The sequence below is a fragment of the Molothrus ater genome, chromosome 3 (genome assembly GCF_012460135.2).
Source record: "Molothrus ater isolate BHLD 08-10-18 breed brown headed cowbird chromosome 3, BPBGC_Mater_1.1, whole genome shotgun sequence".
In the NCBI taxonomy this organism is placed as follows: Eukaryota; Metazoa; Chordata; class Aves; order Passeriformes; family Icteridae; genus Molothrus; species Molothrus ater.
In genome coordinates this window covers 17,611,975-17,636,595 of record NC_050480.2, presented here as the reverse complement: position 1 = coordinate 17,636,595, position 24,621 = coordinate 17,611,975, and the positions used below count along the sequence as shown (strand labels likewise).

The 24,621-nt window shown below is 42.6% G+C and overlaps 1 protein-coding gene and 1 long non-coding RNA gene across 6 annotated transcripts in view; both read right to left on the bottom strand.

Moving 5' to 3' along the window:
• SUSD4 (sushi domain containing 4) overlaps nucleotides 1-16,672 on the bottom strand; it is a 73,765-nt gene extending 57,093 nt beyond the window's left edge. Inside the window, exons 1-2 of one of the 5 annotated variants that reach the window (XM_036404598.2) lie at nucleotides 16,594-16,672; nucleotides 16,087-16,242 (exon numbers count right to left, since the gene is read on the bottom strand). In XM_036404598.2, the coding sequence (XP_036260491.1) occupies nucleotides 16,087-16,207 (121 nt within the window). In that variant the 5' untranslated portion in view covers nucleotides 16,208-16,242; nucleotides 16,594-16,672. Of the gene's footprint in view, nucleotides 1-15,868; nucleotides 15,945-16,086; nucleotides 16,243-16,415; nucleotides 16,537-16,593 lie in introns of those variants that run through there. The other 4 variants (XM_036404597.2, XM_036404600.2, XM_036404601.2 and 1 more) reach the window with 4 other exon arrangements.
• Nucleotides 16,673-20,171: 3,499 nt separating this feature from the next.
• LOC118700223 (uncharacterized) lies at nucleotides 20,172-23,878 on the bottom strand. Its single transcript, XR_004982211.1, has 2 exons — nucleotides 23,799-23,878; nucleotides 20,172-20,513 (listed from the first exon to the last, which is right to left on the bottom strand). It is a non-coding gene; the product is annotated as an uncharacterized LOC118700223 (long non-coding RNA).
• Between the last annotated feature and the right edge of the window lie 743 nt (nucleotides 23,879-24,621).

Sequence of the window (24,621 nt, the reverse complement as noted above, 5' to 3'; positions counted from 1 at the left end):
ACTGTGTCTCTAAACACTGACAGCCTCAAAGCAGCCACTTACAACACTTGAAAACTAGCTGTGCTATTGGAATAGTGTGTCCACATACCAAGGTCATGAAATTTCTCATGGACATGAAGGCAATGAGGCCAGAAAAAAGACAATCTGGCCAAAAATCCTGACTGCACGGTTACTGAACCAAACCACTACTTCCTACTCCATGCATTTCAGCTTTAAAAACAGATGAGTCAAGAAAGTGAGTGGAGAGAGCAGCACAGCACAAACTCAGTAGCATCACTACGCCCCTGGGTAGAGAAAAGCTCAAATATACAGACAGTTCTACTTCCACTGTCTGCAATCAGTATGTTTGTTCTGGGATAAAACAAACAGCCATAATCAAATACTGAAGGAATGCTGGACTGCATCTCATATACTCGAGCAACTGATCAAGAAATAATTTATCCCTGTGCAAGTCTTGCCCTTGTAAGTCTGCCAAGGTCAGTGTCACTTTAGGTTATCAGCTGTTGGAAGTGCTGGCTAAGTTAAACTGCCTAGAACAAGCTTTAAACTTACATACCCAACTTCTTGGACAAAATGTGTGTCTTACTTTATCTGAATTTGCAATCCCCTGATAATGTAAGGCACATTCTTCCTCTGTGCTCCTTATTCTCTGCCCTTATTTCCCTTTTTGGCTCAGGTAAGTCTTCCATATGCAGCAGACCAAGACCTCACTACAGAGAATATACAAGTATCATTCAGCTGACATTCACCATCATATGTCCCTCTTAAGAGATAATTCAAATTAGATTTAAATCCTAGTAAGGTGGATTTTTTCCATTAAAAGGTTGCTGCATGTGCAGTCTCCTAAAGTGATTTAAAAATTATTTTTTTCTTCAACTCACCTCACCATAAAACCAGTAATCTCCTTATCAAGTATGCTGCATCACCATTATGAGCTACAGACTAGGACCTAAATCCCACTATTCAGTAATCTGAATGCAGGTTTTTGCTCTGGTCACAGTCTTAGCAAGTGTCCCAAAGGCAGTAGCACCTCTCTGGTCTGCCCTGCACCTTCACATCAGCTCAGGCCCTTTGTTTAATTGAAAGTTTAGGGACTTTTCTGTGCTAAAACTAATTCTAAAGGAGTTCTTAAATTCCAAAGTCATGTAACTGCTTTTTTAGGATGCAAACATGTTTTTTTATTCAAATCTGACAGTATCACCACTCACTTTTACTTAGAAATTCAATGTTAAAAACTAGAACTGCTTGGATGCAACAGAGGATTTTAATGACCAGTTATTCCCCAGGTAAACCTGTGTCCTGGTTTGAAAAGGAAGTGAGTTTTTTGGGATGCTGTGGTCAAACCAATAGGTGCTCAGATTTGAATATTGGCACCTGGTGTGGCCACTGAGGACATGGATACACCTCTGAGAACACAGGGGGTTAAAAGCAGAGAACTCCCAGGGGGAAGCTCTCTTGGGTTCTGTCAGTGAAAGAGGTCAGAGCTCCCGTGCCCGGCTGTGGGCTGGGTGGGGGAGGGGAAGCCATGCGGCTGGGTGAGGTAGGCCGGGGCCTTGGACAGAGAAGGGGGGTGAAGGCCCCTGCAGGATGGAAGGGTGGAGGAGCACTGAGACCCATTGGGCAGAGAGAGAGAGAGAGAGAGAGAGATGGTGCTTGTGCCACCTTGAAATTTGGTGCCCAGCAGGGCAGCCGTGGGCGTTCTGGACAGGCAGAGCCTGAGATTTTTAACCCTTTTCTTGGATGATGGAAACCTTACAAATGCTGATCCTCCTGGAGTTGAATGAGAAGAGAGATAGAGATAAGAGGAAATGGGCCACGAGAGAAGTTGAGAAGAATCTTAGGTGAGAGGAGGTGATGAAGTGGCCTTTGGCTGGACTTTTCTTGTATAGCCATGGACAGAACCATTTTTTCCTGTGACACAGAGACTGCATTTAGGGGGAGGCAATGGCTTGGCACCAAGAGAGTGCAGTGATGTTACATGAAGGAGTGTGTGAACAGAGATGACGGGTGAGGATGGTGGTGGTGCCCTCCGTCTTCAGGGAAGAAGACCTCTGTTCTCGAGACCCCTCGGCCCCAGGGAGTGAATCTGGGGGGGACAGGTGTCCCGAAAGTGAGAGACTGTGCTTTTTTGGAGCTGGGCAAAGCATCCTTAAAAGGGGAACCCTAGAAGCAGCTCTGGTCCATGCGCAGTGGTAAAAGCACCGGGCATGGAAGGAAGATGTCACAATGGCAAATGATCTCCGAGCAGTGCCACATGTGACAAGAGGTTTCAACTGTGTTTCCAGGGGAAGCCTATGGTACAAGAGGGACTCCTCTCTCCTTGATGAACTGAGAATTGATTATCTGAAGGTGGTGATGGACTGAGAGTTGATGATCTGAGGGGTGGATGTATTGGAAATTTGGTGGAAGAGGAGGAATGTTTTTGGAAGGTTTTCATTCTGAGTTCTGTGTGTGTTTCTTTTTATATATACGTGTAGGTTAATAAAGTTTTTCTTCTATATTCCTAAGTTGGAGCCTGCTTTGCTCTATTCCTGGTCACATCTCACAGCAGACACCAGGGAGCATATATTTTCATGGGGACACTGGCATTGCGCCAGCATCAAACCATGACAACCTGGCAGGAGCAGAGCCCATGCAGCCTGGTAGGCTTTGCAGCACTCCATGAGATGAGGAACAAAAGCTTTTGGAAATCACTTTTCCAAATTGAATCTGGATCAGTTATTCCATGGGAAAATGTGATTTTTCCTTTATTATTCTGTACTACCAAATGTCTAACCTCTGAAAATCATTCTTTAAACGTAAAATAATTAGCACTCTGAAGGAAAATTGAGAAAATATTTATACTTGAAATAGCACAAACCAAATCCACAGACTTCTGTGTTGCTGTTTCAGTTAAATCAATCACATTTTCTACTTTGGCTGTTTCCAGCAACAATTCAGATTGCAAAGTCTCTGTCCTGTGCAAGGGCCTGTACAGTACCACAAGAGCAGAGAACCATTCTCTCAAGGAATGAGCCTATTATGAATAGAAGCCAAACAGATGCATGGCATCTTACAGAACCTGGTTAAAAAAAAGGAAGGATAAACATTAAACCTCTCAGCAAGATCAGATTGTTCAACAAAAGGCACAGTTGGTATGGAAGATGAACCTTTGCTCCACTGTCTCCTTTTCAGAGCTAAAAATATAGTGAGTCATAGCAGTTTTGCTATTTAGCTTTACAAATTCAAGTCATTAGGCTTGGATGTACAGAATCATTCCCTTCCTACTACAGATCATATGAACTGATACTAAGGAACACTCAGGACTGGACACTGACCAGCCCTTGCTTTCAAAACTCACTAAGATAACCCATAACAAACCAAATGAATACAGTCAAGTTCAATAAGAGAGGCAAGAGTGAAACTACCATTACAACTAGGAAAAAAAAGGAAGTCTTACATAAAGCTCTGAATAATATATCCCTTGATATTTTCCCCATCTAGCACATCCCCATCTTGTTTTTCTGACTTTTATTTTGTATTTCTGATCAAGGCAAATGGTTTAAAAGTGCGCATGAAGACATTTTTTAAAAGCTAGTTGATCTAGACAGCAGACAGACCAGATGATCTGGAGAAGGCTGAATGGGAGCCAAATTACAAAAAGAGACATATTAAACATTTTTAATTGCCTTGTAGCGTCCCAGAGAATCTCCCAGAAAAGGCACTAGTCCACCTGTTCATTTTATTTTCAGGTAAGTACTTTTAAAAATAAGCCAGAGGAGGAGATAAGTATAGACTGACAAGGATGTAAGGGAGAAAGAATGAGTGATCTTCAGACACTGAAAGGAGAGGCTGTACATCCAACCAGAAGGACCAGCATCGTCTTGTGTTGTAGAAAAAAACCCGGATTTTCCTCATCCCTGCATGTACATTGAGGGGGGGCATTATTTTAGAACTGTTTCATGAGGTCAAATCTCTTCATCTCATACAAACTCTTCTCACCCCTACCTCCTCCATTCATTATGTCAAGTGTAGGAGGTAATACAGAAGATCCACATTTGCTCTTGTAGGAAATTTGGCTGTGGTGCTGGTGACCAGAGTCCCCATAGTCTGAATTTCCTGCCTAGGAAATTCACAGGAGAAATGGAAAGCTGATGAACAGGAAAATCCCTATGTCATCCAATTTCCAAACACGTTCAGATCAGGGAAAAACTAGCAAATGGACTTCGAAGCGAACAAACAGCAACCTCGTGTTAACATTCACAGTAAGCTGCCAGTCCCACTGGCTCCTGAAACCCTGCTGCAGCTTCCTGCACTGCCTGGGCTTTGTACTTCAGAGGAGATTATATGATAACAGAATCACTTGACAGAAAGGACAGAAAACCTCAGCATATGGAAAATATTTTTTCTAACACTATAAGTATATATGCACTACCAAAGGACTTTTCCCTCTCCAATAAAACAACCAAAGAATTAAACTGAGATTTAGTATGGCAAAAAGGGATCATAAACAGCAAATGCTAAGATGACTACAGAGCTGCAGCTGGGAGCTGCTACATTGTTCCTTTGGAAAAAAATAATTATCAGATCAGATTTATAAAATATATTAAAAAAATTAGATCAGATTTATAACTGTTTTCCCTGAAAGTCTGCATTCTTAAATCACAGCTTCAAACTGGCCAAGATGGCAAAAGTCATGAATCATTTACCTGTGATACTAATGCACTGCAGCAAACCCTCCAGTTGACATAATTCTGAGCTGATTCTGAGTGCCCCCTTACATTTATTAATATTCTAATAGATGTTGGCATGCAAAAAAAAAAAAATTCAAAATACTCTTTTTTTCAGTCCTGTAACCTTGGCTTGGCTGACATACGGACTTCCTGAGCAGCATAGATCTACCTGCTCGAAGTAAAAGGTTTCTCAGACAGCCTTTTGGAAGAACCAAGAAAACTCTTTCACATACAGAACCCAGGGTTAAAAAATACACCTATTAGTAGCATCCAGGAAACACACCTCCTAGTACATCAAGGCTACTGCAGAAAGGCATCTTTCATCTTGGTTTTGACAAAATTCCTCTCCCTCCAGTGAACGCAATTTATCTGATGGATTTCTCTTTAAAATGAGGAATGAAGTACGTCTCTGTAACTTTACTGAATATGAAATAAAAATGAAATAGAATCTAAGTATACCAAACACTTTCCTGCTCTCCATCCCTCACATGAATCCAGTATCACTCTTGTGTCTAAACAGAAGCATTAGAGGCAGCACTCATCCATTTTTCAGTGTAAAAAGCAACCTTGTAAATTATAAGAACCAGCATAAGAACCTTGTAAAGACTGTCAATGAGTGTAGGGTATTTTTTGCTGTTTCATTCCTGGGTTGTGAGGTTTTTTTCCTTAGTTTCTTACTCTTATTCAGCATATATACATACATCCCACTACTAATCTTCCTCCCTACCCATCCACCTATCCAGAAGATTAATAAGGGGCATGCTAAGTGTGTTAGTGCATGGCTGCATACCAAGACAGATATGTATCCCTCCTTTATAACCAGATGCCCCTTCCTGCAATTTCTTCCACTGGCATCTCTTACAGCCACTGTGCAGAGGCATGTCCCATCTTGACCTAATTTCCAAGAGATCATAGGCATAATGGAGTTGGGCTTCATCTACACACATTGTGCAATCATTTATATATATTTTTTACTGGGATTTTCCCCTTGAACTAATATATCCTAGCCTCTACAGACCAGCCTAGTCTTGACAAAATCAATCCTAGACTGTACCTTCCTTGTGCTGGTCTCTTAAGACAGATGCAATGGATCAGGGCAACAGTGACAGATAATGCACAGGCTACCAGCAGCAGGGAAGAACTCTGCTAGACTTGAAAGCTGGATTCTTCCATCTGGGCAAACATTTCTGAGTGTCAAAAGAGAAGAGATAAGGCCTGAAACAACAGCCTCTCATGTTGGGACACCAATCCCACAGGACAGAGTGAGGGGGAGTTTTAAAATGTGGGTACTGTGCTGTCACAGCCATGTCACACCCTCCAGCTCACCCATGTAACTCCAGATCGTATTAACCTGGCATTATGTCTGAAGATAAGAGACTGTATCCTCCATATTTCTTCCCTGGCCCCACAGAAGAACCCCAGGCCTTGGAGAAGAGAACAAGGAGTGAAGAGAAAAGAGCATGTGATGAGTCCACAATGGAAAGAACTGCCCAGGATGATTATCTCTAAACCCAAGGAGGGATAAAGCAGGACCCAGGACTGTGGCTGCAGCAGCTTGGTGCTCCTCCAGAATGGTTGTGACTGCACTTTTGGGAGGAGTCATGGTCCCCCTTCAGAGGAGAGAAGAATGTTCTGCACTTCTACAAGATCAACACAAATGTCTGTGTATTTTCATTTTTACTATTGCTCATGATAACACCATTTTATCTTAATTCCTTCAAGATTACTGCAAAGCTGGTAATTGCAATCAAGCTATTTTATAAGTCCAATTTACAGGAGACCAAATTATTTTATTATTTATTTTCAGTTGTAAGTGGAACATTTGTGTCCTCTCAGAGTAAGATGATGTGTACAAAATATGCCTAAAAATGTCAACTAAGTGGAGAGATACAGAAAAATGCCTCTCTCTCATAAGTGCCCATTGCTTTCAGAATACAAATCATTCTCACACAAACACAGCAATAGCATGGTAGGTTTCCACTGAGTATTAGAAATACATAAAAAAACCCCCTCCACTCTATGCCATGAAGTTCTTACAGCTAATAGATTTACCCAAGCAAGTAGGGCTGTTGACTTCCATCCCCACACCATTGCAGATCACCTCTTGCTAATTCACCTCTTAGTGCTGCTCTAAATCTAACTTCCAAATTAGCCTTACCAAGCAACTCCTCCCCATGCACTCTCGAATATCCCTTGAATATCCCTCACCTCCCTGCTGCCATTCCTGAATGACACAATCTTTCTGGATACCCACAATTACCAAACATTTCACTGGAAATGGGAATGCAGGCACTAGGGGTGACAGCTGTCAAGCAGCTGTTTATCAAAATTCCAGTTAAAATTGTTTATTTGCAAACACACACGGAAGTCTTAAGCTATTGACTGGCTTTTGTGTGGATTTAATCTATTACCACAGGGCTGTTCAGTATAAACAACCTCACTCAGTCTGCAGAAGTAAAATACAAATTCACTTGGGTGCAATTTACTGTGGCAATAACCATACTGTTTACATCATGATCAAGTACAAAGAGTAGGTCTAATACCCCCAAGGAGAACAGACTGTGTAAATAAGCATATTTTATAGGAGGGCTCTGAGATTTATTCCTGATGCTTTCCAATTGTGACTTTGGAAAATGCTTGCAAGCCCTTCAGAACAAGCAAGGTAAAGCTGACCTTTTTGATAGCTGCTAGTAAAATATCTGATCTTGTGTTAAGCACAAACTTAGCTGTGACCTTCACTAAACCAGAAAAATGGAAGTTCCACCATCAAGAATCACAACAGCTCCTTCTGTGCTGGCAGCAACACACGAACATTGGGGCAGGTCCAGCTAAACTTCAGGTCCCAGGATGTTAAATAATCCATAACTTTTGAAAGACTCGTTGCTGGGGCAGTCTTCATTCTTCCAGCCTGACCCAGGAAAGTGACAGCAGCAGTCAGGATGGCCCAAGACACAGCACTGATGGATTTCTATTGACAAGCAGCACAGGAGGAAGTCGGAGGAAGTAACACTTGGGAATCCCACACTAGAGATGGAAATCCTCAGAGTCCTATGTTACAGCAACGACAATTCGAGTTAGACTTGACAAAAACATTTATAAAGGTTTGAGAATGAAGCATTTGGTTAGATGGTACAGTTTCCAACCTAAAGTCTCAAATGGTAAGATGCCTGAGGTAAATGTGTGACTCCCATGCTCTGGGCAGGAAGAGAAACTACGGGCACTTCTGAGCTCTTTTCCAGTCCTATTTCTGTGACTCTGCTCTCAAGTGTGTTGTCCCATGTCTTGAAATGTCGCAGGCATCTTTTTGTGAAAATCCTTTCTTAGGATTTTTTCTTCCTGAGAAGCTGAGAGGCTCCAGGAACAAAATGTAACCAATGGTTATCTGCTGCTGTGGAATGCAGCAGGTGGATCCATGATTGGTCTCGTGTGGATGTTTGGATTTAGTGACCAGTCACAGCAGAGCTGGCTCTCTCTCTCTGTCCGAGCCAGCTACCTTTGTTATCATTCTTTTCTATTCTATTCTTAGCTTAGCTAGCCTTCTGAGATGAAACTTTTCCTTCTATTCTTTAGTATAGTTATAATGTAATATATATCATAAAATAATAAATCAAGCCTACTGAAATATGGAGTCAGATCTACATCTCTTCCCTCATCCTGAAAACCCCTGTGACCACTGTCACATTGAAAGATGTAAATTAAATTTTTAAATTTCTGTTCCATAGTTTTCTACTGCACAGACTTGCTGGTACTAATGACAGAAGTGAGAACAGGACCCCATGTTTACAAGCTTCTTTTTCTGAGCATCTTCTCCTCCCTCCCAGCATGTATGACAGCTTTTCTCTTGAATCTGTATGGTGTTCTCCAGCCTCCTGATACATAAACAGCTATGAGTTCTGCTGCCTTTCTGCAGTACTAAAAAAGATCTGAAGGCTTTGCATTTTCAAAGACAACCTCTTCTTTTTAGTGTTTTCTCTTGGTCTCCGGAATGGGAGTCCAGTGATATAACGATTCCTCTGATTCATATACATGCCATATCTCATTTTTTCTTTAGCAGTGTACAAGAGAGTGTATTTTTAGGATATTATCTCATGATACCCTTGATAACCCAACTTCTACATAATCTAACCCCTAGTAACATAACCTATTTTCTTCCTCAGGCTATTGTAAGCTATTTCCTCTTTTCAGTTTGTAAATTTTTCTAGTTAAAGAATCTCAACACAGAAACTCTGCTGCACCCTTACCTGTGCTTCACCATGTGCAGAAAGGATCAAGGGAGCAGACCTGTTTCATCCTTCTGTGTCCTCTGCATTACATCATATGCTTCCATGAGCAAACATTTGTAGGCTGAATCCATATTTTTATGGGAACACATTACACATCCACTGATTTCTAAAGAGGGACAGGCATTATAAGGCAATGGCACTCAAACCACAGCCTGCATGGACTTGCCTGTCATGCAATGATTTTCTCCTCTCTAACTGTTCAAGTATGTTTCAATTAATTTAAAACACATGCAGAACTTCTCTAATGTTGCTCTTTTGTGTAAAGTGTGATCATGAACCAAATGACTGAGCAAGGCAGAAATACCCTTCTTCTTAATATGGACTTTACACAATTAGAAACCTGCATAATACCACTTTTCAGGGCTCTACCCAAACTCATGACTCTTTTTTTGTTGTTGTTGTTATTCTGAAGATGTTTTTGGTGTCAGGAAAAATGCAATGTGATATCTCAGACATAAAGGAGTGACACAAATAAATCACACTGGAAAAACTCTCTGTGATTTGCTTAAGTAGCAATTCAAGTGAATAGGAAATCAGTTGCTCATTTGCTCATCTCAATTAGAAGACAGTCACAGCCAAAAAATCCTATTATAGAGACCATATTATAAAAATGTGGATTAGGAATTCCCCTAAATTCTATTTACAGAAGAAAGTTACGGATGAAGATCCAAAGGATCTCTTCCCTGTATATGGCAACATCTGTTTCTTACATAAAATGCGTCTTCAAGACATTTAATCTTTCTACAGTCATTTCTCCATCTACAAAGGAGCATAATAATACTTACATTCCTTTATAAAGTGCTTTAAACTCCATGGATGAGAAGAACTATATAAAAAAATAAGTCACATTTTTATTACTGTTGTTACTATTAAGCTACCACAGTCAAGAATATTTGTCAAATTATGGGTTTAATGAGATACGTTTATCAAAAGTAAGCAGGGGTGCTGGCAGAAAAGCCCCTATACTCCTTTCTGAAGTTGGTCATCAGTGACAAAATCAATTAATACAGAAATGTTCCTGATAAATTCTAGACTCTCCCTAGCTAAAAAAATGCTTGACAACAAGCAGAAGAGCAACCCAGGATGGACACTACTTAATTTAAAAGAATCAAAGGTCACAAATGTGGAAACACATTTGCCCCACAGGATCTCAGTGAGCACAGATGGCACCACCAACCACTTCCACTGTTTACAGTACGAAAAGAAAGAAACATCCTGACTCAGATGAATCCCATCAGCAGTCCAGCTGAAAAGCCATTGGGAGCCCCCTCTGAAAAGCGAGAGTTCAAGCTTGGTGCCAACAAAAGCAATAGTGCAGTCAGATAGATGGTGAGTGTGGACACCAAAAACTGCTGTTATAAACTACTGTGAGAATTAATAAATTCACCCGTAATTGGTTTCATAATGCTCTGCTTGTGCCACCTCAAAGGAAGTAGCTGAGGAGACATAAAACCAAGTGAGGAGATGCCAGTTTCACAGTTAAATTGCTGAATTTGTTAGGATCCTTGTATCTTCAGTCCCTTAATATGTTAGCAAAGCAAATTTTTCCACTTAGTGAATCAAACTGTACACACTACACCACTTTATCCCTCAAGCTTATTTTTTGACTAAGCAATGCTCACCAGTAAGTGTAGCCCAGCCTTCATTCATATTTTCACCAGCACACAGCAAATATGAATTCAGGCCATATTTTGTGGTCCTTTTCCTGCCTAAAACCTCATGAAAATGCACAGCACAAGTGCAAGGTTTCCTGCTTCTAATACTGTGTATTTTGTTATAAAAGTAAATGAACTGCAATCAGAGTTCAAACAATATTTGAAAAAAAAAAAAGGTTGAGTACATGATCAATCCTGTAGAAAAAAATCTGTAAGAATCTATAAAAGTAAAAAAATATAGCATTTTCCCAATTCTGGTAAGAATATTCAATTATTAAACCCCACAAATAGCAACAACAAAAATAATGAATAATAAAGAGCCTTCTACTTTGATAAAGCTCAGTTTATGCTTTGCTAAAATTTCTATTTCTCATTCTGGTAACATTTTCTTTGGGAGGTTCTCAAACTCCCTCATAACATGCCCACAAAATACATCACTTATCTACTTTATAGATGAGAAAATCAAGCAAGGCATAATTAATTCTCCCAAAGTTGTAATCATCCCTAATACAGAGATCAAAGATACTCTATTGCAATCCTGGGAGTAAGGAAGCAAAGCAGCGAAGTGAAAGTTAACCTCGGTCTCCAAATGACACAGCACATCAGTGATAAAGCTCCTTCTAGCACAGTGCTAAGAAACTGATTTAAGATTAATCTATCAAATATGCCCACTTCTCTCAAGGCTGTAGGCAGATGGACGTGCCACTAAGACAATTGATGAACTGTCATCCTCTGATGTCACCGGCCTTACCACTTGCAATCAGAGCAGCACCAAAATAGTGATTAACTGCTGAGAACAGAGGTTGCATGAGGTACATATGGGATTAAGATCCTGTCACTGTGGGAAAAATCTTTTCCTTTCAAAGCATTGAGCTTCTCCAATAAGCTGGAGGTTAAGAAAAATCCTACACAATAACTGATGATTTCATCAAATGTACAAGGAACTCAAGGCTGAAACATCTATTTTGCTTGACAAGAAAAGCAGACGCACTGAGGGAGACAGTAAAATACATTAGCTGCAGACTTAGTGAGAGGGTATCAAAAAACATTTAGAGTTTTCAGAAAACCTTCTTTATAATCCCAAAATCACATGGAAGGTACTTAGGGCAAATCTCTGGCTAGCTTTTCTTGCCAGAAACAACCGCAGGTTACCAAAAAGTCAGCCCTATCAAAGATCTGCATCATTATCATCACATATCAAAAACTTGTATTACCCCAGGGAAAAAAGTCCACTACCCTCAGAAACCTGAGGGATGTGGTTTTGATGGCCACTACATCCAAAGTCAATGGTTAGTTACCATAACCATGGCATAACCAAAATTTCAATCAAATGTAATACAATCACAGAGCAGTAACAATTCAGCCTTAGTCTAGAGAAAGAATCTCACCACTATTCTTCATGGAATCACTAATACTCAGTTTTTTTGACGGTTTCACAATATGCCAGATTTCTTTGCAATTGTGCATGATGTGCTTCCCAGCTTAAAAGCACTACTGATGCAGAGGGATGTCGCCTGCAGAACATGCAACCAGGGAAACACCACAAATTGATTACTGTAAGTGCAATACAACAGATTACAATGCCAAAAAGAGAGCATTTTCTGCCCTGAGAGCTACAGGGAACCAGAAGCTGAATATAATGCAGCATCATCCTATAATGACAACAAAGGAACCCAAGATGTCTGAGCAGGAGGAGAGCTCCAAGGCATAGGATATTCCTCAGCTCTGTTCAATGCCAGTGAGGCACATTCCACAGAGAAGTGGTTCCATGAGAGCAAGCTCATGAATGACCAGCAATCCAGAAAGTACAACAAAAACTTAGGAAAAGTTCAGAAAAACTGGAGCCATCCAGGCTTTGGAGGAACTGGAGTGTGCATTTCTGCAGCAGAATGTCAAAGAGATGAAACAGACCGCGAAATACAGCCAAAATGCTAACACTGCTTGGGGCCAGGAGGCAAAACAAGGTCATGGCCCTATCCAAGCCTGTGGTGATGCGTGCTGCAGCCCTGAGACTCCCCACTGGGCCCTGCAGAAGAACAGAGCTTACCCAACTGACCCATGACAACAAAGCAGACACATGCCCAAGTGACATCTGGGTACAAGACAACATAACAAATCTCGAAACCAGAATCTTATTGAATTTTTTTTTCTCCCTCTCCTTTGAGATTTCATCATCCTCCACTATTTTAATATAGCTACAGGAATTTGAAATATATTTAAAAATTCATCATTACAGCTATTTTCTCCATACTAGTTTCACAGTGAACTCTGTACAATACCTTAAAACTCCAGGGTAAATTGTCATCGGCTTCATCCACTAACATTTCATTTCTCCTAATACCAGACTTCTCAGCCTGCTCCTGCTTTGTCTCTTTTTTTGTACCTCCTGATGAGGAGCAGCTGAGGGAGCTGGGGAGGTTCAGCCTGGAGAAAATGAGGCTGAAGGGAAGACCTTATCACTCTCTACAACCACCTGAAAGGAGGGTGTAGCCACGTGGGGGATGGCCTCCTCTCCCAGGTAACAAGAAACACGACAGGAGGAAACGGCCTCAAGTTGCACTAGAGAAGGTTTAAACTGGATATTAGAAATAATTTCTTCACCAAAAGGGAAGTCAAGCATTGGAACAGGTTGCCCGGGGAAGTGGTTGAACCAGCCACCCCTGGGGCATTTAAAAGATGTGCAAATGTGGCACTTGGGGCCACGCTTTAGTGGTGGCCTCGGCCATGCTAGGTTAACACTTAGGCTCCATGATCTTAAAGGTTTTCTCCAACCTAAATAATTCTGTAAACAGAAATGACTAGTTGAAAGGCACAGGCTAAGTATGAGAGATACACTTTATCCTCAGTAGCAACAGAGTTTTTAATACATCAGGGATGAATGAGGGATATTGATAGCTGAAAGGTTTGCTCATTTGAATTCACTTCTACAGCAAATTTTTTCGCTAGATTCACTTTTGCAAAAGTCAAAGTGTAACAAACAAAGTTATTCTCTGTATGGTTATTGACAAGAAAGAAAGAGTTATAAGTAGTATTGATTTGGGGTGAAATCGTAGAACATGACAATCAATAGAGCTTAGTCAGATATAAGATAGACGAAGACACACAAGTCATAACAGGATTATTACAGGAGACAAATCCTGGTATCACCCAAGGAAGGGAAGAAGCTGTAAATGGGATCCAAAATACAAGCTGTAGATTGCTTTTTAGAAAAAATAACCCTAAATTATTCATTTTAATGTTTTAATATATGAGGCAGTTTTTATTTCAGCATATTGTCAGTGCTGTTTTTCTAAAGCTTTTGAAACTAATTCTTTCCACCTCCATAGTATTTTCATTAAATGTCATCAAAACTCTTTTCTAATCTCTGAGAGAAGTATGATTATCCTCATTTAACAGATAATGAGAAGATAGAAGGAGACTGGAGCTACATTTTCCAAACTAGTCAGTAATGCCATGTGCCTTGTGTCTAAATACACAGATCCATAAAATGAGAGTCCTACAGAAATGAAATTTTCAAAGGTACCAGAAAATCACAACTTTGGTCAACAGCTGCTTACAGAGTTCCCAAACTCTGGGTCACAGGCTGGGGAGCCAAAAGCTGACCCCCCACAGCAAACACAGCAAGCTACATAAGTACAGTGAGCCTGCTCACAGATACAACGGAGCCTAAAATAGGAGGGATGCTAATTCACAGTCATCTGCTCTAATTACATAGCTCATTATTTTTACCACTCAAATGACTCAGGGTGAAAGAAACCCAACAACTGTATATTCTACCACATGAAAGGACTGTACCTTTGCTGGGATTTATACAGTGCCTACCTTCTGAGCACAACCACACTGGAAACTAATAGCAATAATCAGAACAGCAATGAATGTTTTTCACTAGTGATTATGGCCATGCACAATTGTTCAGTGCATTGCCTTTCCCTAGACTCTGTCCAAAAATACCCCCAAATTATTGAAAGATACTGAAGTGATTTACAAATGAAATTTGATACAGAATTAGTTACACCACTGAGGTGAAAGGCAGCGGCATTACTAACGATCAGCATCGCACAACGATTTATTGCAGGCCAGGATGAAAACTATTCAATTTGAGGGAGATATAAACCATATTTTGAAGAACCTTTTGCACTAATTGGCCAAATAAGTGCTGACAATCAAACTGTGGGATATGCAGAGCCTCAGGGAGGAGGGGGCCTTGGAGCAGCTTCATTTTTATGAATGGAGCCATAAGAAGGTTAGAGAAGGACAGAAGCACACACAACTCCAATCCCAAGAAAGGCACAGGACAGGCTGAATAGCACCACCACACTGAAACATCAACTGCCCAGGAAACCAAGGTTGCACAGTTGTAATAAAATAAATTTTAAAAATAAAAAGGCATTGATTTCTAAAGAGGGGTATGTAGTGACTGCAATGGTTTAAATGCTTTTTTAGCTGGAATCACATTTGCAGTCACGGGATTTCTATTGGAAAATGGCATTATTGTCTCCAGAGAGAAAAATAGGACTGAATCAGGAGGAGGATGGACAAGATGACCTTTTGAAGCTCTCTTTAGCCATACTCCTGTAAGTCCATATTGAGTGACAGAAAACACATCTGGACTAGAGCTGTTGGGCTTAGGCATTCAAGTTAGAAAATTTTGGCATAAATCTTTGGCACGAGAAGAAGAAGCTCAAGCAATTTTTATATCGGGCTCTGCCTGCCATTAGTGATGCAATTCAATCATAAAAATGGCTTATTCCCACAACACAAATATATAATACCATGCTGGAGTAGGAATATGAAGCTGCTCTCATATCACAGCTAAGTTCATTTTGCAGCAAAGCAGTTTACTTTAAGATTTTTCCAGTAATCCAAGTCTAATTATGAAATCAATTTAAAACAATTTTGTAATTAAAAGTACCTCCTGAAATATCTCACAGGCTCAATAATTTAAATGATAGTGTTAAAAAGGTAATTAAAATTAAAAAGGTCAAATAAGGCTGGGTCGCTCCTCCACTAGGAGAGTGCTGAAGGACGTTGTTGCGTTTACAAACCCGAATCGCCAGCTTCCTCCCCAAATTCCTGCTTTCCCCAGCTGCACGGGGATTTTGCACTGAGAGTCATCCAAGAGATATCGGAGCGGACCGCGGCGAGGCAAGGCTTTTTTTTTTTTTTTCCGCTTTAGATTCAAAAAAATTACGTTGTTTCAAAATGAAGCTGTACTTACAGAGAGCCAGTGCTCCCTCCTACCGGCGGTCCCCACGCAGGGTGCCAAAAGCTGCGCGTCCCCGCGGCGGGCACGGGAGGGGGTGGGGGGCGCAGGGGGGGAACTTTCCTGCTCTCCCCGGGTCGGGGCTGCGGGGTCGGCTGGGGATGGGGTAGCGCGGGCCGGGGCCGGGTGGAGGAGGGGACCGGGGACGGGGCCAGGGCGCCTCGCTCACTCACCGCCCGCCGCCAGCCCCGGGCCGAGGCTCAGCGCCAACTGCAGCCACAGCGCCGCGGCCAGCGCCCGCCGCCGCGCCGCCAGGAGGGCACCGCCGCCGCTCGGCTGCTTCCCATGACACATCTTCTGCCCGCCAAAGGCATCCGGTTCGCCGCCACCTGCAACGAGAGAGCCGCTCCGCCTCGCCGCTGCCCGGGGCTCCGCGCCGGTTCCGCGCCGGTTCCGCGGGTAGCCCCCGCGCCGCCCCCCGCCCGCCCCGGGACGCGTTCCTGCCCGCTCAGCCGCCCTCCCGGCCCCGCGGCTCCCCGGCCGTGACCCCTGCCGCCGCTACCTGCTGGCCCACCCCCCGCCAGAGCCAGCGGTACCTCCGCGGCTGCTGCCGCCGCCTCCGCCGCTGCGGCTCGGCAGCCTGTCGGGGCCGGGCGGAGCGCACACGCACACTCACACACGTTCACACGCCACACAGGCGCACAGGGACTCCTGCGCACCCCGCAGCCGGCCGGCCCTACCTGCCAGCGGGGCAGGCAGCGGCAGCCGCAGCGCGCACCGGCCCGGCCCAGCCGCTGTGGAGCGGAGGCGCGGGGAACCGCAATCGGCGGGAGCGCGGGCAGCCCCGGCGCTCCAAGCACGCATGGCAGCCGCGGGCACGGCCGAGCCGCCGCTCCCGCTGTGCCGCCCGGGCAGCCCGGCCCTCAGGGGCACTCCCTGTCCCGGGCCGGGAGGCACCCCAAAACTGCCAAAGGTAGGGGAAGGGGAAGTTAAGGCTTCGCTCCCGGTCGTTTCTGCTCGTTTTCACCTCAAACGGGGTTTCGTGGTGCACAGCACTGACGGAGCATCTTTGGAGTGTCCTGTGCTTTGTCACGTAGACAGAGCGTTAGATACGAGACACAGTTTAGCAGCGCTGGTGCCAGTGCCTCATCTTTCACCGGTTTTGGGAGTGGAGAGGTGTATTCCTGAGCACTCTCGCCCATCAGCTGCCTCTGGGGAAAGGCAGGACGCCTAGGCCTGCCGGCTGGAGCAATTTACTGTTACGAATCAGCATCCAGCTATATTTAGTGAATCTGTGAAATTCACAGCCACAAATCACTGAATCAGAGACTCGTCTCGTGGCTCCAGCAGCTGCGGTAGCTCTGTGTTTCCTGGTGCCATTCCACAGCTGGGCATTGCGCCTCTTCCCTTGCTCAGAGGTAGCAGAGGGTGTCCTCTAGCTGAAAAGGACTCTGCTAAGCAGATTAAGGTGCTTGGCACACTCCTGAGACACAGCAAGGTGAACAAAACCAGGGACAAGAGAATACACATTTACAATGAAGCATGCCTATGCTTAGTACAAACGCGGACCCAAAGGCACGTGGGGTAATATTAACAGCATGTGGACATAGCACATCCTGATGCTTCAAAGTTAATAATAAATACTGGTAACATTGAAGTTCTTTTCATGTGTCTCAGCTATCTGATGCTCATTCCTCCAAGTTAAAACTTAAGGCTCTTCAGGATAGATTTTAGTTCAAATCATGTATCAGTTCAAAGGCCAGTGTAAGAAGCAAAGTACTTTATCTCCCCTGGAGAAAATGGGCATCTCACAGTGAAATGTAGGTATTCTGCTAAGAATAGGGAAGTATTGGCCAATTTTCAGCTAAGAGAATTTTGCTGCTCCCCTTAAACAGGAAAATTTGGAAACCATAGAGCATTTTCACCATGCATAATTTCCTGATCAGGTCAATTTTCATGTCCCCAGCCAGCCCAAAGAGGGAATTCAGAGCAGTAATAGCTCTCATATGCCATGCAAACACAGACAGGCACAGTTACATGATAGAGATGTTCTTCAGGGGCAATAAGCCATTAACTACTACAAGTGGTAGGACAGAGCAATAATGCAGCAATTCCTGTTATCTGTAATAAGAGGATCTTTATGGTACTGATTTGGTTGCTTTCATTTTTGAAATCAAAATCGCAAAAGATAATGTCCTGAGCAATCTGACACTATTCATGTTCTCCATCAATTGAAATGCAAAGTGGTGGATATAATGTCTACCTTCAGTGTGGATGGAGCACACAGACACTTCTGAGGAGGAAGAGGCAACTCATCTGTCAGTGTTGATAGGTATTACTTAACCTTTGTTTCTGCCTTGTTTCTATCCCCAAGTGTGCAGCTGCACCTCTGACACCATTCAGCTTGAGGAAGGACAACTGAGTGTTCCAGACACCTGTCAGCCACCCCACGTGAGTGGGAGCACCCCTGCTCCAAACAGCACCAAGAAATCAAAGTTTTCTTGTGCAGCAGCTCTTCTTCAAAATCTTAATGAAAATTCTCCTCTTGCTGAGCAGGGCATGTGTGTGCAAGGTGGCAACAGTGGCTGAAGGTTTGGGCCCCCAGTGGCTGAAGGAGTTTAGCAGGAATCCATGTCAGCCAGGAGCAGGGAAGGATTCCTGCAGCCCAGGAAAGCCTAAACTGAGTGAGGAGCAGCAAAAGGTGGAGGAGGATGAAGCCTGAAGCAACCCCAGCCACAGAGAGGCAGAGGGGAAGGAACTACTTTGCTTTGGCTTGGACTTTGTTTCTGGAAGGGGTGGATGGATTGCCTGAAGGGCTACAACCACTCTGTGACCAAATCTGACATCTGTAATCAATTTTACTGCATCCTCCTGAGCTGAAGTGGGGCCAGAGCAGTGATCAGTAGGCTGGACCTGAAGCTCTGAGCTGCTGTTACATAGCACAGACTGTAAAATACAGGAGGATTTGTCCCCTGGTTATCCCACCCAGATGTCATGATTTCTGTGCCTTCATACATTTGGCTGCCCCTCCACCATTTTTTTTTAAGCAAGTTACAGATGAGCCTCACACCTGTGGGGACTAACTCTGAATTGCCTCTGGTGGGGAGAAACCCTCCCTGGTGCTGGTACAGACAGGCTGCAAACAGGTCCAAGAGATTATGTGACCTTTTTTTTTTTTTTTTTTGCTTCATATGTACTCACAAAGCTGCTTCCATCTCCCTGCACTGCTTCTGCAGCTAAAAATGCCACCTCTCAGAATGAAGATGAAAAGTGCCAGTGCTCATCTGCACTCTCCAGACTCAGGTTCCTGTTGTTTGAGCCCAGGAGCATCAAGGTGATGGTGGGAGCAGGGGGAGATCAAGTGTTCCTTGTGGCAGGTTGTGGGTGCTGCCATGTGGTGAGAGGTGTTCCTGGCCAGCTTCACTCTCCTTGGAGGAAGAGGCTTCAGCTCTGCTCCAGCTGGTGCATACAGTCAGCTCCTGGCTGTTTCTAGCAAGTGCAGGGTGAGCATCCCAGCCAGATTATGACTGGCTGTGGGCTTACAGCTCATCTTCTCCTGGGGTTTTGTAATTACCTTGAGAATAAACAATTGTGTGTATAACTCCTGTAGTTGCAGGATTTTAGTTTTGTCTTGCCATACACATTGATCTGCTTCATTCTCTTATTTTTATCTTCTCACATGCCCTCCTTTAGTTGATTATCTTATTCTGAAGTCTGTACTGGATAAAAAGCTAGATTGGAAAATTCAGTTAAATGCATCCAACCCAAAAATTGGCCCCTCACTCCAAGCAAAGTGACAAGAGCAGCAACACTGACTCTGCCCAGGACTAGGAGTATGAAGGCATGCCCACCCTACACAGCATTTGGCCTTGAGTCCTGGATACAATATAATAATTTTCTCTCTGTGTCAAGAAGTAGGGACTATCTTTCAAAGCATCCAAGGCAATGTCTTTGATGTCTGTGGCATCACCAGACCAAGTGGTGACCTTGTAACATGAACCTGTGTTGCACAGTTGCTGCCATGGCACATGAAAGTATTTGAGAATGCTCAAAAACGAGGACCAAAATGGGAACAGGAGCTGCCAAATCTGCTGTAGTCTCATTCACACTCACACTGCTCAGTGGGAAGGTATCTGGACTAAACTATTTCCAGAACTGCTGACAGGTATTGTTTCAAAGGGAAAAAATTCATTCACTCAAAAAAAAAAAAAAAAAAAAAAAAAAGAACTAGGGAATGAATGAGCTCACCCAGTCCTCCATCATCCTATCATCCTGACAGGAATGGGAGGAGAACTGGAGAAAAAAGAGAAGAAACTCATGGGTTGAGAACAGAACACGAGTTCTGAGTTTAATAATTGAGATAAGAACAGTTTAATAATTGAAACAAAGTAAAATATAGTAAGGATAATAATGCTAAGAATAATTAGACTGAAAAAGATGGACACAGAGAGAGAGGAATAAGCCCCAAGAGAAACAAGTGATTCATAACACAGTTGCTCACCACCCTCTGAATGATGCCCAGCAATGATTGGTCCCTCCTGGCCAATTTCCCCCAGTTTATGTCCTGAGCATGACTCTTTATGGTGTAGAATATCTCTTTGGCTAGTTCAGGTCATCTGTCTTGGTTATGCTCCCTCATGGCTTCTTGTGCAGCTCCTTGCTGGTAGAGTATAGGAAACAGAAAAGTCTTGATTTAGAGTAAGCACCACTCAGCAACAACTAAAACATCAGTGTGTTGTCAACACTGTTCTCATACTAAACTCAAAATGCAGCATATACCACCCACTTAGGAGAAAATCAGCTCTATCCCATCCAAAAGCAGGGCACTGTGGTAAGAGTCAGCTGGAAAGGAGGTTTTGTCCAAATTCTTGGGTACCTAACACTCTGATTGGCCTCATTGCATGCATGAGTGGCCATGGGCATCTTTAATTTGCTAGCAAAATGTAACCCAAAATATTGGGTATTAGATTAAGTGTTTGGGGGTTTTAATTATCACATTAAGATATTCCTTCTCCATGTTTTACCTGCTGAAAAGCAAGGCCAGAAGGAATAGTCCTGGTGATGTGGCTGTTGGGTAGGTAAGTTTCATCCTTAAACTGGACTCCAGGAAGGAGTGAAAAGGAAGTGCTGAAGCTTGTAGCTGAGGGTAAAGAGAGAATTTATATTTGACAGCGTGAGACTTTAAAAAAAAGACCCCAGGGCATGTTAGTGGCAGCTGTATGAGCAAAGGGGTGGTCAGTCCCTGGGGAAAAGAACAGCCTAACACAGAAGTCTGCAATCAATTATTTTAAAATATAAAATAGCAATGACTGGCATTGAGATTTGGCTGCAGAACATCAATCCAGACTGTAAGTACATATTGTTGCAAAACATCCTCCAGACCTTCTGGCCACAGACCAGCTTCCCATTTTATTGGCCAGAAGGAAGAGTTACTGCCTCAAGCTCACATGTATTTACTGGTGTAAATACAATTCTGCACACAAAATTAGGAAAAAGAGCTCAAGCATCATCTTCCAAAATGCAGGGAGTTGCTAAAGAGAGTTCCAAATGCCTTGGAAGGCGCAAAACTATTCAGGGCTAAGATTCATAATGACCGTGTTGTGTCCTTATGAAAGATAATGGCCTTAGATATGCTGTACTACTTGTAGTCTAAACAGGCTCAAGCTTTCAAGCATTTTCAAGTAAAAACTCATTTGTTGAACACCCTTATATATCAGATAAGGCATTCAGTCACTTCCTTCATACCTGGAGTACACCGTATTTCCCTTTTAACTTAGAAATATTAATGAGCTGATATTTCACCAAAAAAAAGGTTTGCATAGGTGATTCTGGGGAGGTGCCCCTTATTAAACCATGTAAGAACAAATAGATGCTTTGCCAAGAAAGATTTTGTCTTCTTAGATGTTAGTGGTGATGTCTTACAGTTAATATTCAAGAATTAATGAGTTCTTAAGTGCTTTCCAATCTATTCCCAAGTGTGCCCAGAAGGATACTCCTGGAGACCCTCCTCTTCACCATGACATTGCCTTTGCTTGATTCTGCAGGAGACTGACCCCCTACACATCTCTGGGTAGATTTGCACTGGAAACCTTGATTTCATCATTTTCCTCCATTAATGGCTAAAAAGGCCAGCTCTCTCACCTACCTCAGCCTGAAGAGGGTGATTGCTGGACACACAGTAATTGCAGGGATTGCAGGAAAGCAATTATTCTAAACAGAATACTTTAAGGTGACTGCTTATAAGAGAGGCTTCCCTCATAAATGTGCTTTCAAAAACAGGTAAGCCATTAGGAGGATAATTATTTTGATGAATTCTGAACCACTAACAGTTATGATGGCTCAAGAAAAGCAGTCATAAAAGTGCAGAGTCCTGATTCTGCAGATGTTAAATAGTGCTGGCTCCTTTCAACTCCTACCAAATTGAAAGGAGAGCTGAAGGCATTAATTTTCTCACACAGTCAGGATTTAAAAACCTTTCTCTTCCCTAAACATAATCACTTTTTTTTGAAGAGAGCAGGGAACACCCTGAAGAAAATGATAGGAATATGAAAGGAGAATTCTCTTTCCTTCACTGAGCCATTAGTACTGACAGCCATAAACTCACATCTGGGACCAATACACAAACATTAATAACCAGCCATCAGTGTAGTTTTACCAATTAGTGCTAATTACATTTCATTAGAAAAACTGGCAATGTAAGGAGGATGGAGTTTGAACTACTTTTTTGTTCCCTACTGACCTACATAAGTAATGAAAAATTTTAGTTAACAGAAAACCACGCTTTATTTTTATTTCCATCAACATAGTTTAGAGGACATCACAGAAATAAATGATATCTGGCTAATTGGAGAACTGGACCAAATCACACTGTAAGACCAATTCTACAGCTGAATGCATGGAGATTTTTGTACTCTTCTGATTACAGCCAAATTGAACTTGCCACTAGTTCTGTGACTACATTTGGCCCTTGCTTTCCAGTAAACAGTAATTTCCAGCAAAAGGATATAAAACAAACAACTCCAGGAGCTCAAACAATTTAAATTGGTTATAAGTGCTTTTCATTTCATCCCTCCAGACCAGAAGAGACTTGAAAATACAAAATACAATATGTAGTGTTTGATTTGCATCACCATTCTAAGCCCTGAATGGTATTCATCACCCTTAAGTATAAACTCATGAAGAATTTCCCTATGCCCACAGTACACTTGGCACAGTCCATTTCCTTTGCACTATGGTACCTGAAGTTCTGCATAAGAGGACCCCAGTGTCTTTCACCTCCAGCTTACAAGTTCATTACTCACTGGTCTGTTTAAATTAAGGTACTCAGCCCCATCCATTTACTCCCTGGAAAAGTTCCCAAATCCCACTTTCTGACCTTTTCATCAGTCTGGCAGATGCAGACGTGAGTGCCATGGTGCCTTTGGCGTAGGCAGCGCAGGGACAGCAAGACACAAATTCCTTCCCACCACTGCCTGATCTTACAGCTACAAGCAAGTCTCTCAGACTCAGCTCCCCCAAAAGGTACCTACATTCAAAATTGCAGCCTCCAGACCCCAGCTCAGCTGCAGTTTAAGTCAAAGGAACTTCACTATCTCTTAGCAAAAAATCCCAAGAGTTTGCAGTTGTGTTTCAGGCTGTGAGCTCAGCCCTGGCAGCAGGGATCTTATGGCTTGGTTGGTAGGGTTGTACCTCTGGATGCTGGATTCACAGAAGCTTTCACAATGCTTCTGATAAGCAAAATGTCTTTCAAACCAGAAGGCATGTGCCTTCCTTTGTCCAAACAGAGAAGCTAAGCTTCCCATTCAGGTGCAGAAGAAATCAGCCTCCATGGCCCTTGGATTGTTGCCCTTGCATCTTATTTCTCTGCAGAGTTGATTTAGACAGAGTGTGTTTGCCTAGAAGCATTTAACTAAGCCATGTAGAAAAGTAAAAAAATGCACACTACCTTTTTCCTTGCATGGAGATCAGCTTTATGTATTCCTTGAGGACACAAGGAGAGAAGAATAAGGAATTGCAGCAGAGTCTGCATGAGAGAAGAGAATGAGAGAGCTGAAGCAGATGTGTTCAAACATATTCTTTGAAAAGCTGTGACAAAAAATAGAGCACCTGGTTGAGAACCCTTCCAGTGCAAATATCTATACCTTTACAATCCTAAATGTAAAATAAGAGAAGTTAAAATGTCACAATTTTATAGCACTGCATCATAACTTCCTAAGATGTTGAGATTTTTTTTATATTGAGTCCTAATTAAATGCCATGCAAAACCCTAGCTTCATAACATATGGTCAAATCTGAATTCAGAGAATTAAGAATTAATTTACATGCATCTTAGGCATTCCATGTCTACACATTTTTTATATTTCTTGGTGGGCATAGAGCAATTTGCATTAACTTCATTTCATAGCAAAACCATAGAAAAGCTGCAAGAGGATAGTTCTGTCAGTGTTACACTAGAATTTTTGTAACTTCCTCTGTCATCTGTTCTGATGCACATACTAAGAACCACAGTATTGGGCTCCAAAACTGTTCACAAAAGCCCATGTGAAGCAACAGCCATATAGTGTGAATTAGTGCAGCCAGAAGAAAGGGAGCAGAAAGAAATATCCTAGACATAGTTTGATATGAGCAGACCTTGAAGATGCAGAGATTTGGATTTGAGCTGTTCTCATCTTTAATTTCCATGTTTATTTTCTACCTTTTTCACAGACACAAAAATAACTCTCTTCTGCTGTAGCCACATTACCACTGAGTTGTGCCAATTTTATCAG